We start from the raw sequence: 17,407 nt of genomic DNA, 5'->3' as shown, positions 1-17,407 counted from the left end.
TTTCTAACTCTCTATCTCTCTCCCTTTCTCTCTGTGAAAAATCAATAAAATATATTAAAAAAAAAAGAGAGTGAAGAGAGCTAGGTCACTGAGGTCAAGAGGGGATGAACAATTCTGCTTGGAGGTCATGGAAGGCTTTACAGAGGAGGTGGTTAAGCCATGTGGAAACAGACAAAGACCAACCAGATGAGAACCAGCAAACGCTATGTATCAGAACTGGCTATAGCATGGGAGTCAGCCACCATCACGTGGGTTTGGCAGAGACTCAAAGGCAGGCAGAGGAGAGGGGAAACTCTATAGCAGAAAAAGGGGAGGCTCCTGGTGTGTGTGGATGGGAGGTTGTTGGCCTGGGAATGCTGTAAGTGACGTCACTAGAAGCTGGGCATCCTATGGGATTGGTTAGGGTGCACATTTGGCTTTCTCCCATTAGTCCTAAGAGTGAAGTGGGGACAAAAATTAGGGCAATTGCAGTTATTAATCAATCCTGGCCATTGGGGGCTGATCACAATTGTTTGCTTCCTGGATTATTGCTAGAGCTAGTGGCTTCCTCTAAGTCTGATTTATAGCACACTGGCTTTCTGGGCTGGTTACTGTAGATACTGGTTTGGTTTCCTGGACTGAGTGCTGCAGACTGTGGGGCAGAGTTCTGTTTTCCTATATGCTCTGGCCATTGTCCAATTGCCTATTCCGTTTCTCAGTTTATAACCTCCCTGCACCCCAGACTGCACAAGGCCCATGACGTGGCATTGCAATATGGTCAGCACCACTCCACCCTGGAGAACTGGGCATGAACCAGGCTGGGCTGGGTTTCAGTGCTGGGACGTGGCAAGGATCGTATGGTTTGGCATACAGCTCCCTTGTCTTTGCCTTGTAGTGCACTATCACCCTACATGTGGCCCATATGACCAAACGGGACATTGAGAAGACAGGTATGACTTGTCATGGAGCTTACCTCTGCCTTTCCCCTAGCTATGCCTGGATGGGCATTTGGGGACCTTCAAGACCCAACCTTTGAAGCCTACAAAAGGATTGTGACCAGGTTAGGGTCTAGAGGCCAGATCTCCAGACTCAGCTGAGGCTATCTGTCACCTCAATATGTCCATTTGTCATCTCTAGACATGCACCCTCAATGGGCTGCAGGGAGAGCTAAGGATGGCCATTTCCAAGAGCCCCCATGTGTGGAGAGTGGGTCTGGGGTTACTAAGGATAGGTGGGGGCCCATGGAATGTTCTGGGGCAGATGTGTGTCCCTATCAGGTCTTGGCCATAATTTCAGTCAGGAACTAGTCTTTGGGGATAGAATAATAAAATGGGGGAAATACCTCATGTCCTGAGCCAGCCCTGAGAGCTCACCCTGGACTGTGTTTCCCCAGGGAATGAAGACCTGCTGGACGTAACTGCACTGGAAGCAGCCAGGCAGAAGCTGATGGTTCCCAGCTACGCTGTGCACAAGGAGCTGTTCTCAAAGCCGCAGCACTTTCAGGTTGAAAGCCCATGTAATTTGCATGACACCTCATGGTGTTCCCAAGTTATCCCCATTCTCCACAAGGTTGTGGCAGAGGGTTGAATCTTCAGACTGGGCTGCAGGTCCTCAGATTCTCACTGCATCCCTGCTCATCCAGGGGCCACTCTGGAGAACTTCTGCACAGAGCTGGAGCTAGAGACAGTCCCAGTGGGGCAATAGGAGGCACTGATGGCTGTGCACCAGCAGGTCCTGGCTTGCCTGGGAGACAGAGCAGAACGCCTGGGCCCTGCCCTGCAGGAGCCCACGGGATTCTTGACAACATAAGGCTAGCCACATCCAAGGTCAAATTAGCTGACTGGGAGAGGTTGAAGGGAGTTTGAGTGGATCTGTGGGAAGGTCCATGGGTTCTACTGTGAATTCTGCAATCCCCAACTTCCCTTCAGTCTCAAGCCTGTGACCTAATGTTTCTGCCATGGTATTGCCTGCCTCAGCCTGCCACTTGCTCAGGAGGCTGGGAGTCAACCTTGACTACTCCTCTTCCTCACCCCACTCCCTGCATCCAGCCACTGACCAAGGCCAACCTGAGTGCTCCTACTTCTCTGTCACCACTTCCATTCCTTGGCTTGATCCATCGCTTCCCTGGGCCAAACACCAGGCTTCCAGCTCTCTCCTGTCCATTCTTCGGTCAAAGTGGTCTTTCAAAGATGTCATTCTCATCCGCCACCCACCTGGTTAAAAATGTCCTTAAAAATAAGTACACCCCAGTGTCCCCAGGACAAAAGCCAAACTCCTTATATTGGTTCCCAGGTCCTAGATGCACCAGCCTGCCCCTCCAAGCTACCCTCTCCCCTGCCCCTGCCACCCTGCTCTAGCATCCTGGACAACTCACAGTCCCCATCTCAAGCCTCTCTCTAGCCTCCAGGCCTTTGCACGTGCTGCCTTTGGAATACCTTCCCTCTGCCTGTGGGCCCCATCCTTTTCACCAGGCTAGTTTACCACAGGAGAGAAGAATATCAGTGTGCCTGTGTCACGCCCCTTCCTATGGCATAGTGATAAGGACAAGATGCTGGCATGAGGACTGTTAGCCTGGTTTGGCCCACTCTTGTCTCTGATGCTCAGGTAGCTGCGGACATGTTAGTCTCTGAAAGGCTCCTGGAGTTGATGGAGACACAGGAGACCTCATGGTGAATGACTGGACCCACAGCCTGGCCTGGGAGCCCTGTATGCTATTTACTGCCTATAGTCAGATGGCAAGCTCCCAAGACTGTGCCCTGCTCTCCACTGCCATCGCTATTTCCTCTCTCCCCGGCTCAGCCAGCCTGGATCTTACATGGCTCCAAGTTGCTCCTATCCCCCCTGCTTCTCATTCTAGGCTCAGATGTCACAGTCTCTTTACTGAGTCTTGGTAAAGTACATAAAAGCAGAGATTATACCACAGATTGTAGATTCAACTGCATGAAACTTAAAAATTTTAAATTCCTTAAAAAGATCATAGATAAATAAAAACCAGCCCTGGCCAATGTGGCTCAGCTGGTTGAGCATTGTCCCATGCACTGAAGAGTCACCAGTTCGATTTCTGGACAGGGCACATAACCCAGATTGTGTGTTAAATCCCTGGCCTGGGCATGGATGGGAGGCAACCAATTAATGTTTCTCTTTTGCATTGATCTCTCTCTCTTCCTCCCTCCTTCCCTCCCTCTCCATCCTCTCTTTCTCTCTAAAATCAATAAAAATTTATAAAAAAGAAAAATAAATAAGTAAAAATCAACAAACAGAGCCCTAACTGGTTTGGCTCAGTAGATAGACCATCAGCCTGCGGACCAGTGTCCCGGGTTCGATTCCAGTCAAGGGCATGTACCTTGGTTGCAGGCTCCTTCCCAGCCCAGGCCGTGGTTGGGACACGTGCAGGAGGCAACTAATCAATGTGTTTCTCTCACATCGATGTTTCTGTCTGTCTTTCCCCTTTCTCTTCCTCTCTCCCTAAAAATCGATGGAAAAATATCCTCGGGTGAGGATTAACGGAAAACAACAACAACAAACAGAAACATTAGACTTTTTTCCTTATTCTGTAACAAGCCCATACCCGTGGAGAAGAAAAACGAAATCCACACAAGATGACAAGGACAAAGCAGGGGAGGTGACAGTTCCCAGAAGGACATAGAGTCACGGCCATCCCCAGGCGTGGCTCCAGGCAGGCGGGCCCAGCTCCTGCCAGCCCTCTCCCTGGGGCCTCTCCTTCTTGCCACAGCAGAGGTTTCTCATCACAACACTTGGGTCTTTTAGAGAGAATCCCTGTGGGAGAAGGGGAGCCCAAGTCCCCAACATCAGGGTCTCATTGTGTCCCCGGTAGGTCCAAGTGAAGGTGTTTGAAGCCCGCCAGCTCATGGGCAACAACCTCAAGCCGTTGGTGAAGGTGGTCATTGGAGGCCATCAATACCACACACGTACGAAGATGGGAAACAACCCTTTCTTCAACGAGGTGGGCTGCACGTGCCCGTAAGGGCTGAATGGGGCACTTTGGTCAATTGAGTCAGTCGAGCTGAGCAGTTCCCGCAGGCAGGCAGCCAGCTTGCTCCTTGACTGGAGTGTGTTCATGTGTCCCACACACATTTACTGAGCACCTACAGAGGGTGGAGCACTGTGCTTGGCACCGGGGCCACAGATGGATAATTTGCAGGAATGATTGATAGAACGGTAGATGAGGGGAGGGAAGCCTGCACAATGCCCTGGAGTCTGTCATGAATGGCACTTGGGAGCCACGGAGGGACTGAAGCAGGAGAGTGACAGAGCCAGGCTTGCGTTTGGAAAGGAAGTTCTCACTGCAGCAGGGAATGGTGGTGGAGGGGACTCACAGGGCAATCTGGAAGGAGAAAGAGGCTCCACTCTCCACTCCAGGGCGGCTAGCTGGGCCTCCAGCTGCTCACAACAGGTTCTGTGGGAATCCCCCACCCCTGCCCTTTATCCAGGCAGAAAACCCTCCAGGAGCCGGCAGGCCTCTGCTTCCTGGGGGGAGCGTGAGGGCAGTATGTGCTTAGGGACATTGAAATGGACACATGACAGGAAGAAGCCCACCACTCTGAGCCTTTAGGCTCACTGAGCACTAACTCCATCGCCATCCTGTCCTTCAGATCTTCTTCCAGAATTTCCATGAGATTCCTGCAAAGTTCTTCGATTACACCATCTTAATCCAGGTAAAGAACCAGGAAAGATGGGTCCACTCTCTTGTACCTCAATTTGGGGAAGCACTTCATTCCCCAGCCTCACCCTTAGAGCCAGATCACCTCAGATGGTCTTTCTGAGCCCAGGGCAGCATCGCCACCACCTTCTTCGCTCTCCTGCAGCCCAGACCCTCATTCATTCATTCATTCATTCATTCAGCAAATACGGAATGCCAACTGCTAGGCCCTGACCTGGACATGGAGGTGAACAAAGCAGTGTCTCCCCATGTGCCAGGACTCTCATGCCACCAGAGGACCCCTCTAATATCCTCTCGGGGGGCCACATTCTACTCTTCTACCAGAGGGAACCGGATAACAGTGGTGAACATGTGTTTATCAGATGCCTCGTATGTCCCAGCACAGGGCTGAGGAGAAAGAGGAGGTCACCCCTCAAAGAGTTTCCACATTTGTGGGAACACAGGCACAGAGGAACCAACCGGGACAGCAGGTGGTGAGAGAGTCGAGTGCGACAATTGGCTTTGTGTTGATCCTTGGGTTGAGCAAGTGAATTGGCCTCTTTAATCAATTTTCTCACCAGGAAAATGGAACTAAAAACCGGAACCCCACAGGGTTTCTCTGAGAATGAGAAGAGACCCAGTGTGGATGTACAGAATCTGTGGATGTACAGAATCGGCTACGGGGATGCGCCCTTGCAGCTCCTGCCCTGGGCCAGGAGGAAACGGGGCTGTGTAAACTGAACTCTTTCCGGCTCTTCCCCTGCAGGTGCTGAATTCCTCAGTGATAAGAGCCAATTCGGAGATCGGGAGATTCCAAGTGAGCACTGGAGGAAGGGGGAGGTTTGGGGAAGGGTCATAGAGACCCACCCACCCTGGGCTCCACCCACAAGGCCAGGGAAGGAATTCATCCACCTACTGGGTGACTTAGACAAGGCATTCTGAGCCCCTGCTTCCTGTCTCTAAAGGAGGGTGAGCACTTACTCAGCCTCAGGGTTGTCGTGAGGATTAAAGCACGTAACATTCAGGAGAACGCTGGGTGCCGTGTTGAAGTCCCCACACTTAACAATGAGATACAGTTCAAGCCTCTGTCTCCAGGAAATGGAAGCAGAGGATCCAAAAGGCCAACCTAATTGTCAAAGAAGTCGGAAAGGCGGCTACCTGTGAGGACAGAGTGAAAGGTTTGCTTTGGAAAGACACAGGCTGAGATGAGGAAAGTTTACACATCACAAAGGGCTACGCAAAGATTCCCCAAATGCAGGAAGATCAGAAAAGGTAGGGTTGTCAGGTTAAATACAGGATGCCCCGTTAAATCTGAGTCTTAAACGACAGGTACTTTGTAAATAGAAATATGTCCCAAATACTGCATGGCTCCTCACAAAATATTGCAGGGGACAAACGTATACTGAAAAGTAGTCATGGTGTACGTGCAATTCAAATTTAAGCAGGCATCTGTATTTTTATTCAAATTTAAGCAGGCATCTGTATTTTTATTCAAATTTAAGCAGGCATCTGTATTTTTATTCAAATTTAAGCAGGCATCTGTATTTTTATTCAAATTTAAGCAGGCATCTGTATTAAATCTGGCAACCCACAAAAAAGCACTTCACCTGTTAGGATCGCTGAAGGAGGAACACATGAGGCCGAAACTGATAAAGATTATAAATTTATTGTTACATTTGCAACAGAAGGGGGAGAACAAAATGCCTTCAGCAGGCCGGAGTAAGGGGAGTGGGATATTTATGTCTACCGTAAAGGTCAGACCAGGTGCGGGTGGGAGGGCGGGTGTAGGTGGTCATTGGAAACTGGGTAAGGCTCTTTACTGGAAACTGAAAGTCCTTGATCATGTCTTTTGAAATCTGTAATGAGAATAACAGGAAAACAGCCGGGAGGGACGAGAGCCCCAAGCTGGGTATAATGGAGCACAGAATAAAGAATGTGCCTAACATTCCAGCTGGTCTTGTTTTTCCCTATAAGCTGGGGTTCCTATAAGCTGGGGTTGATGAAGGAGGCCGATCTCGTTCTTCTGTAACTTCTTCATGCTTAGGTGGGATGTAGAAATGTCCCTAATTAATCGGTGATTGAGGAAGGGGATATCTAGTGTAGGTCTGGAATAGCATCACTTCCCCTATAGGTCTATTGGCAATTGCCTGAAGGTGGTTTTGGAAGAAGGAGGAAAAGGCTCTTAGGGTGCATGGGCCAAAGATGAGTGCCAGGAAGCACATTAAGAGAGGTCCAACTAGAGGGAGAAGCCAGGAGGTCCAGTTGAGATTCTGTAGCCAGGTGCCCAGGATTCTGAAAGTTGTTGTCCGACTTTTGAGTTCCTATCAACTAGCTTCTTGTCTCCATCTCTTACTATGCCAGACTGGTTGGTGTAAAAACAGCATTCTTAAAGTACTGAGTGCAGGGGAAAGGTAGAGAATATGCCCAACATCACCCTTGGAAAAAGGCAAATTTAGGACAAATTAAAGTCAGGTTACTTTCTCACTACTTGTAATAAGCACATGAGCAGTCATGAACTGCTCTCCCCCCACCCCCCCACCCCCACCCCCCGCACCCAACGTCTTACTCTCCAAGCCACAGTGCAGGCTTAGAAATTACAATTCTAGAGAGTAACTAGCAGGAGATCAAAAACGTCGTGCTTTTGACAAAGGCCACTGTGAAATTTTCAGAGAATAACCACTCATATGAATTGCTGAGTAAAATACAGAGGGCAGAAAAAACCTGAGCTTTTAAAAAAATATGTTACTTTTTTGGGAAATTTTCAAAATACACAGAAGTAGAGAGAACAGTATAAATTCCCACCTCCTCATCACTCAGCTTCACCAATTCATTGCCAACTGGGTTTTTATCCACACCCAGCCCATTTCCCCAGCCCCACTGAATTACTTTGAGTCAAATCTCGAACATGATAGTTGAATTTAAAAAATATATTTTATTCATTTTTTTACAGAGAGGAAGGGAGAGAGATAGAGAGTTAGAAACATCGATGAGAGAGAAACATCGATCAGCTGCCTCCCGCACATCCCCCACTGGAGATATGCCCGCAACCCAGGTACATGCCCTTGGCCAGAATCGAACCCGGGACCCCTCAGTCTGCAGGCCGACGCTCTATCCACTGAGCCAAACCGGTTTCGGCGATAGTTGAATTTAAATATTTCAGTGTGTAGTTCTAGAGCATATCTTATTAAGCAAACAAATATGACTATCGCATCTAATTAAAAGCCTTTCTAATTTGGTGTTCAAATTCCCCCAAGTGTCTTGTGAATTCCTTTTACAGTTTGCTCAAACCAGGTGCATACATTGCAGTTGCTTAAAATGTATTATCAGGACTCTTTTATTCTGTTGGTCCCATCCCCCTTTTTCCTTCCAATTTATTTATTAAAGAAACAAGTTTGCCCTATAGAGTCCCCCTCCCTTTCCCCATCTGGCTTTTGCTGATTGCATCTCCAGGGGATCAGTTCTCAGGTCCCTCTGCCCAGGTTTTTCATCTCGAGGAGGCTACACCAGACTGAGGCTTCAGCAGGAGGCTCAGAGTGTCTGCTGGTCTCTCCGTTTATGTGGGTAACAGCCATTGACGGCCACTGCCTAGGCCAGTGATGGCGAACCTTATGAGCTCGGCGTGTCAGCATTTTGAAAAACCCTAACTTAAGTCTGGTGCCGTGTCACATATAGAAATTTTTTGATATTTGCAACCATAGTAAAACAAAGATTTATGTTTTTGATATTTATTTTATATGTTTAAATGCCATTTAACAAAGAAAAATCAACCAAAAAAATGAGTTCGCGTGTCACCTCTGACACGTGTGTCATAGGTTCGCCATCACTGGCCTAGATCTCCTGCTTCATTAGGGATGACTGAAGTTTTGGGTGTTGTTTTTTTTTAGGGGTGACTGAGTTTTGTTTTGTTTCCTTCCAGCTTGGTTGAGGTATAATTAACATACAATAAATTATACATATTTAAAATATATAATTTGATACCTTAAAGAATACGTATACACTGGGAAACCACCATCATAATCAAGATAATGAACATATCTGTCACATCAGTCATCCCCAAAAGTTTCCTTGTTGCCTTTGTAGTTTTTGCCTCTAACCCCCAACTCACTCCCTCCCATCCCCAAGCAACCAATGGTCTGCTTTCTGTAACTATAGATTGCTTTGTACTTTCTAGAACTTCATAAAAATGGAATCATACAGTATGCACTTTTTTTTTTGTTTGGCTGCTTTCACTCAGCATAATTATTTTGAGATTCATCCATGTTTCATATATCAATAGTTCATTTCTTTATATTGCTGAGTAGTATTCATTATATGGATATACCACAGTTTGTTTATCCATTCATCTGTTGATGAACATTTAGATTATTTTCAGCTTTTGGCTATTACAATAAAGCTGCTATAATATCTATATATATATATAAAAGCCTAAGCAACTGTTATGACCAGTTGACTGAACGACCAGTCAACCAGTCGCTATGACACGCACTGACCACCAGGGGGCAGATGCTCAATGCAGGAGCTGCCCCCTGGTGGTCAGTGTGCTCCCACAGCCAACCTCCCGTGTTCCCTCCCCCTGGCCGGCTGGCCCAATCGGCCACGATCGTTGTTCAGGCCGAGAGACCCCACCTGTGCACGAAATCATGCACCGGGCCTCTAGTTGATGTATAAATCTTAGAGTGGACATATGCTTTAATTTCTCTGGAGTAGATATGTAGAAGTATAATGACTAGCTCTAATGGTAGGTGTATGGTTAACTTTGTTGTTGTTTTTGTTAATCCTCACCAGAGGATATTTTTTCAATGATTTTTAGAGACAGTGGAAGGGAGGGGATGAAACAGAGAGAGAAACATCATTGTGAGAGGACACATCGATTGGTTGCCTCTTGCACATGCCCCGACCAGGGCTGCAACTGAGATATGTATACTCAACCAGGACCCTTCAGTCCACAGGCCAATGCACTATTCACTGAGCCAAACTGGGTAGGACTAAAGAAAATTCTTAATGGTGTTTTTCTAAAATTCCAAACGAGCTTTATCATTTTATATTCCCACCGGAGGTATATTAGAGTTCCAGTCGCTCCACATTCTCATCAACACTTGATATAGTTCATCTTATTTTATTTTATCATTCTAATTATGTGTAGTTGTATCTCATCTCATGTAGTTGTATCTCATGATACACTTCCCTGATGACTAATGATGTTGAACATCTTTTCATGTGCTTATTTGTCATGAATATATCTTCTTTTTTAAAAAATATATTTTTATTGATATTTTTATACAGAGGAAGGGAGAGGGATAGAGAGCCAGAAACATCAATGAGAGAGAAACATCAATCAGCCGCCTCCCGCACCATGCCCACCCCACCCCCCCTCGCCCCACTGGGAATGTGCCCACAACCAAGGCACACGCCCTTGACCAGAACCGAACCCAGGACCCTTCAGTCCACAGGCCGACGCTCTATCCACTGAGCCAAACCGGTCAGGGCATGAATATATCTTCTTTATCTGTTCAAAATGTCTGTTCAAATCTTTTGCTTGTTTTCATTGGGTGGTTGTCTTATTCTTGAGTCTTGAAGTTGTCTTATATATTCTTAAGTCCATTATCAGATATATGATTTGGAAATATTTTCTGCCAGTATATGACTTGTCCTTTCATTTGTTTGATAGTGTCTTTCAGAGAGCAGAAGGTTTTTAAATTTCAATGAAGCCCAATTTATCAGATTTCTTTTACAAATTGTGCTTTTGTTGTTGCATCTAAGAAATCTTTGCCTACTTGATCCAAGCAGGTAGCTGGTTTTAAAGCAGGCCTAACATGCAGGATCTGGGGACTGCTCTGTGGACCCTTCAGATGTGAGCTACAGGGTGGCCTTGCTCCATAGCACATCAATGCTGTACCACATCCCTCCAGCCTCCGTCAGAAACCTTCTCACAGGAAAAGGGAAAACTCATAGTCTCTCTGCCAACAACTTCCTTGACCATTCTCTTCCCCAGACAAGAGGAGCCCTTCCCACACCCAGGGCCAATGCTGCGTTGCCAGGCAGTGCGGCTTGGTGGTTAAGCGTCCTTCCAATCCAGGCCTCCCCATTTACTAGCTGGAAGATTTGAGCACTTCCCTCAAACTCACTATCTTCCTCTGTAGAATGGAGGAGGCATGGACCAACTTCTAGCTTGTTGCAAAGATTTAAAAAGTTAGGGCAGGTCAAGGGGCTAATATTGTCATCAGCGTTGATGGTATTACAAATCTTGGCTGGAGGTTCTAACTAATTGTTATTCCACTCTTGTCTTTTCAGACAGATATTGGTTTTATCTACCACTCTCAAGGTAGGTAAATAGTTGTTGCAAATATGTGTGCCTTCCCAGAAAGACCAGGCCATGTGTCAAGACATCACAAAATCTCTGTATGTTCAACATATGGGGAAGAGTATTTAAGGGTGTGAATTATCTTCCACACTTGACAATATTTTATGGTACTTCATGGCATTTTATCTTGTTTTATAAGAACATCTTTCTCTTTAAAACTGAAGAAATCCCTTTGGGTCAAATGCTAATATTTTAATGCAGCCTTGGGCTGACTTTCTTATTTTTTTATTTACTGATGAAAGAGAGAGAAAGAAAGAGAGAGAGAAACATTGATTTGTTGTTCCACTTACTTATGTATTTATTGGTTGATTCTTTTATGTGCCCTGACCAGGAATTGAACTTGTAACCGTGAAGTATTGGGATGATGCTCCAACCAACTGAGCTACCTGGCCAGGGCCAGCCTTGGACTGACTTTCTATTTTTGAGTTCATTAGGGAATTGAAGTTTGAGCAAAGATTTCCTCTGTGACCTGGCCATAACATACCAGGTTAAGGTTGGGACTTAAAGTTGGGGAGAATTCTTGTCTTTCTCATACCAGGACAGTAACAACTGTATGCTCCCAGAATGAGAAAGAGGGGTCCCTATTTTCTAAAGGCATTAGCTGGCAGCCTGGTGAGTGCACTATCTTGGCTTCATGGTAGGAGTGACTCTCATTGTCCTACTACTAGATAGCAACCAATATATGAGACATGTTTCCACACCCCTCTCCCACACAAACAAAGCCTGGTTTCAGGGGAGCATAATGGAGACTGGAAGCTGGTCTCCCATGGACCCTCTGCCTCTCCAGGTCACGCATTCCAGAGGAGGTGGTTAGGCCTCTGCCAGCCAAATGAACCCAACAGTGGTGTGAGAGGCTACCTGAAGGTCACCATCTGTGCGCTCGGTGTGGGAGACCAGGCCCTGGTGAGGCTGCCCCCATACCCAAGGCACATTTCCTACCCTGTCTGCTTCTGTGGGGCACCCCTGGGCCTTCACATGCTTTCATTTGTCCCCAGGGTCACTTCAGAGTTGTCTACTTATTCCCCACAGTGGCCTTGGCCGTGACCTCCCTGCAACTTTGACCCTGTCAACTCTCTGGTCTCTCCAGGTAGATCAAAAGCTGCCCTATGATGCCGATGACACCAAAATTCAGATCTTCAAGTCAGCAATGGTCCCAATGAACTTGGCCTACTTACAATTCTTCATCTATTGCGCAGAGGACCTTCACCTCAGTGAGAGTCAGGGTGGGAGGGAGGAAGCAACTCTGAGGTGCCCTACATGGTGGCACCCTAGGTCCCCATCGGGTTTGGCTGTTCCATATGGATGCTAATCTAAGATCTGGGGTGAGGGAGAGAGTGAAGCTAAAATCCACCAAGCGTTGTTTTATGGAGACCCCATCACACCCATTAAATTGGGCCGTATGTTCCTGACCTGGTTCTGATGCTCAGGAGCAGAGGTTCCCTCAGGAGCAAAGCCCCCTCCCTCTGCCTTTATGAGTCATGACACAGAACAGCACACACAGAGACAGTGAAAATGGGAGCGCCGAACCACGTTATGGGGGAGGTTTTAAGTTGTTCAATCACCTCTCCATTTCCTTGTCAAAAAAAAAAAAATGCTGTTGTCTCAGAAATCTTTAACTTCTTGTTCACAGAGAAACACCATTTAGTGAGTCCAATGTTGGAAGTGGAACTAATTGGGGAAAAGGTAAGTGTAGAAAGGGTGTGTGGCTTAGAGAAATGCTCACCTAGAAAAAAATAGTGTGGGGGTAAGACTCGGTTGGTAGGCAGGACCCCAGGAATCATCTCCCAGTTCTCCCATTAAAGGGCCACATGATCCCACTGGACCAGGAACTCTGTGAAGGTGGAGCCATGGCTCAGCCACTGTCTCGCAGAGCTGTGCCCAGTGCCCAGCAAGGAGAAGGTGCCCCCTGAAAACCAAAGATACAAATGCCTGATGAGTGAGTGACTGAGTGAAGCAACATGCTGCAAATGAACCCCACTGAACCCGGCGCCGTCCCTCTGAGCCTCTGTTCCTTCATTTGTAAACCGAGGGTCCTAGCAAGAGAGTTGCTGACATTCCATGAACTTCTATGAACAGAGTAGCATTTTCCAAAGTGTGCTGATGGATGCTTTGTGCAAAAAGGATCCTATGTTCAAATTCGGTGAATGCTGGGCTACAGTTAAATAGGTTTGTCTCAGAATTTAAAAACCATCATTCCCACCAGGCTCTACCTATTAGAAGTCATTAAACCCAGCCCATCCACTAGTATAAGGGGAGGGGTTGGTTAGTGTGCACCTTTGGAAGGAAGTAGTGCCGAAGGACTGGTGGACATACCTTAGAACCACCACTCTGAGCACGGTTTGGATTCAGGATCGAGATAAGATGATCTTGAGCGATAGATGAAACATATTTTTCAAAATGTTTAATATGTCAGTGTTTTTCTGAGTGTGTATTAAAAAGTTTAACCAGTCCACTACCCTTTGAGTTCTCTGACATGATTGCTTAGATTAAGACTAGATTTTAAAATGATGCTTCGATAAGAGGTACCATGTGTGCTGCTGCTGTTGGAGCTCTTTTGATCACTTTTCTGTTGGGATCTTAGAGTTCATCTAACATAATCTAATGTGTTAAGGAATCTGAACCTGGGTAGGTGCACAAAAGACTAAAGTTGTAGCCGGTGAGAAGTTGTCCAAGTGTCTTTAGGCCAGGGAGCCCCATGATTATCCCTGGGCTACAGACAGCGTCCTTCTGTGGGCAGACCAGAAGGGCTGGAAGGTGAGGCCTGTGGAGGGAGCAGGGGCAGGTTGGCACTGACACTGCTTTGGGATATTCCCAGCTGAAGACACAGGTGAAGACCCAAACCGAGAACCCGATCTGGAACGAGATCCTGACCTTACAGATTCAGGTATGACCCTCCCATCATGCCCGCCCCGCCTCGCCTGCCCCGCAAATGGAAAGGATGTTTGGGTGTTGGTGTGTGTAGAAGTGAGGTGGAAGGAGGGGCCAAGAAGCACGTGAGGGGGGAGGGAGCACAAGGAAGCCCAGGACTATAAGGGAAAACCTCACTACATCCAGGATTAATAAGTAAGTGGGCCATACAATGGACCATTCCAGAAAACTTAAACGTGTCCTTTCACTTACATTAAGTAACAAAGCAACCACTTTAAAGACTCGTTCTAAACTGTAGTATGAATTATCTCCTAGGCCAAATGCCCAGGACAGAATGTCAGCTCTTTGTTGATGGCCTAGAGCAGTGATGGCGAACCTATGACACGTGACTCATTTTTTTTGGTTGATTTTTCTTTGTTAAATGGCATTTAAATATATAAAATATCAAAAATATAAGTCTTTGTTTTACTCTGGTTGCAAATATCAAAACATTTCTATATGTGACACGGCACCAGAGTTAAGTTAGGGTTTTTCAAAATGCTGACACGCCGAGCTCGAAAGGTTCGCCACCACTGTCCTAGAGGTACCATGGGCCCAGATTCTGGCCTACATGTGGTTGGACTATTCGTTTCTACCCTAAATGCCCAAGAGGCTCTTTGGTGTGGGGTTCTGAGGCCTGATTTTTACAGCCTTGCAGTCCTTCTCGGTCACTTGTCAATGGTGTGGATGCCGGTTCTCTTCAAGCCCTGGCAGCCAGGCTCCCAAGAGCCGTGTGCAAACCGAGGGAGGCAAGTCTGAGAGAACTTGAGCACTCTCATGAGCGCAAGGCACAGAACGCTGAGTGCCATCCGTCCGGCCACCCAGAGGGTGTTTGGGTTCCTTATCTTACATTTGTGTGACATGAAATTAGCTAAAGAGCTCCCCTCTTCCCTCCTTTGGCACCTCCTCCTCGCTCTCTTAGCAGCTTCCCGTCTCCTCCTGGTGAGTCATTTTTAACCATTCCACCTAATCCCTACCGCCTTAGGTGATTTTATGGACTCATCAAGTCGGATGAGAGCTTAGAGGACCAAGTTCATCCCCCACCCTTGCCAAGCTCACCCCCACCTCTGATGAGGCAGGACCCTCAGATGCTCAGCTGCCATTAGACTCAGAACCAGTGGCCCAGGCCAGGCCTCCTCCACCCCTGAAGGGGCCTTCCCACAGTTAAAGGCATCCATGCATCCCCTGGGCCCTCACCCATTTCTGACATGACACAATGTCCAGGACGGGGACCACTTGGATGCAGGCCTGATGATTACGGGTCCTCTGGAAATGCAGCAGAAAGATGTGCACCTCACTCTGATGTGGCCGGATGTGGTCATCCTCCACAAACGGTAGCATCTGAGGCCAGCTGGTCAGGGCTCCAGCAAGGCAGACTGCAGGGGGAGCGCTACTGAAATGGGGGTGCGCCACTTTATAGTCCAGGGGCCCCAGGACAGGAGGGGAGTCAAGGCAAGGAAGTGGGAGGAGAATTTCCAACAGGGAAGATGGAAAGGTAGTTTCCCCATGAATTTGAATTTGGTGGATTCATAACTTTGGAAGACCTGGGTGCCTGCTGGTGCTCATGTCTCCACTTCCAATGTCCTTCCTTAACCTGGGTAACTCCTCATTTCTTAATACCCAGCTGTTCAACCGGAAAGCCTTTCCCTACCTCCCCTTGGCCCCCAGCCTGCACAGCGAGGGGGGCATGGACGAGGAGAATGGAGAACTGGAAGGACCCCAGCAGGGCCCCAGGAACTGCTATGAGGGAAGAAGAGGCCCTGGCTGAGAAGATGGGGGACCTACTCAGACCTCAACCCGGCAGCTGGACTTTATTGTTCTCTTAATTAAAGGAACCCTATAGCTGAGTAGAGATATAACTCAGAAGCATGGGTTCCAATCCTGACTCCACCCCTTACTGTGTGACCTTGAACAAGTTCCTCTGCTTCTCTGGGCCTCATTTCCTGTCTGCAAATAGGGACAGTCCCCGCCCTCCCTGGGCTTAGGCAGTGTTGTCAGGAGCTTGAGGCTGCATCAGCCCTTGCACCTAACATGAGAACTTCAGGAATTCAGCTTCTCTGTGCCGCAGTTTTCCTGTCTGAAAATGGGACTAAGAGTAGCACCTAGCTAATGAGGTTGCTGGGACTCGATTGGTACAGGAGATCATTCAGTACAGGTCAGGGGACATGGGGCACCCTCTTCCCCCCAATCCATGGATAACCATTGTTGTTTACTCTTTATGGAGATAGATGGCCCACTGGTTGAAGTTAACGGCGGATATGATCAAGACATTCTAGGCTCAAGACTCCCCCCATGGGAGGGTTTGGTAATTACACTCTGCTGGGCTGTGTGAGGACTGTAGTCGTGAAATCACAGCCCAGGTCTCATGGGTCCTGAGCTTACGCAATTAGCGGGCTGTTTGAAGACCAATAATAATAATACAAATGATCATGGGACACAGCCCTATCCTCTCCCAGGGCCTTGCAAGGATCCATGCAAGTAGGGGTCCTAAAGCTTAGGGTCCAGAAGCTCCCATGGTAAATCCACCTTGGCTGTAGTTAATGGCTCATTGGTAACTAAGCCAGGCCTTGGGCCTGGACCCAGGACGTCCAAGTGCTCATGGTCTCCGTGAGGACTGGACCCTCCAAGCAGGAACACACCCCCACTGTGTCTCCCGCCTCTCCCTGCAGCTGCCCTGCCTCTCCAGCTACATCAAGTTCAAAGTCTGGGACTGGTGAGCAACCGGGTAGAGGCTGGAAAACATGCCGGGGAGGGGAAAATCAGAGCTGGGTCAGGGGCTCAGCCAGCAGTATGCACTTCTCTCCAGCCCCAAGGGCAAATTCTGGAGTGAAATCGGGACTGTCAGCCTGGTACTCAACCAGATTTCGTCCACCGGAGCAGAAATAGAAGGCAAGCAAGCCCCCAGCCCCCCTCCAGTGCCTCTCGCACCTGGCCGCCCTCTCACCCTCTCTTCTTGCAGGAATGTACTCTGGTTTCCTACCCTGCTTTGGCCCCAGCTTTCTGACTCTCCATGGGGGTAAAAAGGCCCCTTTCCAGATCCAAGAAGAAGGCGCTGTAAGCCTCTCATGTCAACTCTAGGGAACAGAGGAGGTAAAACCGACCATGTGTGAGGCACTGGGGCCTGGGAGATGCCTGGGGAGGATCCGGCCCTGGTTTCTGTCCACCACATGCTGGTAGAGAACATGAAGCCTGTACGTACATGGCCGTGAATGTGTGGGATGCGTGCCATGGCACAAGAAAGGAGCAGATGGAGGGCATGGAGATGGGATCCTGGGTAAGATTTTCAACAGGTGGAAAGGACCTATGAGACGAAAGAAGCAGCAGAGGTAAATGTAGAAAAGCACTAGGGTGATTTAGGCCTGGTGACAAACACCAGAAAACCAAGTCCAATTGACTTACAAGAGGGAATGGGGCTGGGAAGGCCTCTGAGTGAGGAAGAGGCAGGCGCCAGAACCTCAGTGCCATCAGAAGACTCTCACACTCTCTCCATCTCTCATCTC

General features: G+C 48.0%; 1 protein-coding gene across 1 annotated transcript in view; it reads left to right on the top strand.

Moving 5' to 3' along the window:
* FER1L5 (fer-1 like family member 5) overlaps positions 1 to 17,407 on the top strand; it is a gene marked incomplete at both ends in the record, with an annotated part of 55,328 nt that overhangs the window by 8,022 nt on the left and 29,899 nt on the right. Inside the window, 13 exons of the mRNA XM_081101517.1 lie at positions 875 to 929; positions 1,373 to 1,482; positions 3,815 to 3,943; positions 4,593 to 4,655; positions 5,406 to 5,456; positions 10,931 to 10,961; positions 11,788 to 11,903; positions 12,088 to 12,211; positions 12,631 to 12,683; positions 13,816 to 13,884; positions 16,577 to 16,620; positions 16,714 to 16,796; positions 16,867 to 16,961. Coding sequence (XP_080957643.1) covers positions 875 to 929; positions 1,373 to 1,482; positions 3,815 to 3,943; positions 4,593 to 4,655; positions 5,406 to 5,456; positions 10,931 to 10,961; positions 11,788 to 11,903; positions 12,088 to 12,211; positions 12,631 to 12,683; positions 13,816 to 13,884; positions 16,577 to 16,620; positions 16,714 to 16,796; positions 16,867 to 16,961 — 1,023 coding nt within the window. The remainder of the gene's footprint in view (positions 1 to 874; positions 930 to 1,372; positions 1,483 to 3,814; positions 3,944 to 4,592; positions 4,656 to 5,405; positions 5,457 to 10,930; positions 10,962 to 11,787; positions 11,904 to 12,087; positions 12,212 to 12,630; positions 12,684 to 13,815; positions 13,885 to 16,576; positions 16,621 to 16,713; positions 16,797 to 16,866; positions 16,962 to 17,407) is intronic.

The sequence above is a fragment of the Myotis nattereri genome, assembly GCF_964212035.1.
Source record: "Myotis nattereri genome assembly, chromosome: 10".
Classification (NCBI taxonomy): Eukaryota; Metazoa; Chordata; class Mammalia; order Chiroptera; family Vespertilionidae; genus Myotis; species Myotis nattereri.
Note: the sequence above shows the minus strand (reverse complement) of the source record. Positions and strands in the feature narration are given on the sequence as shown.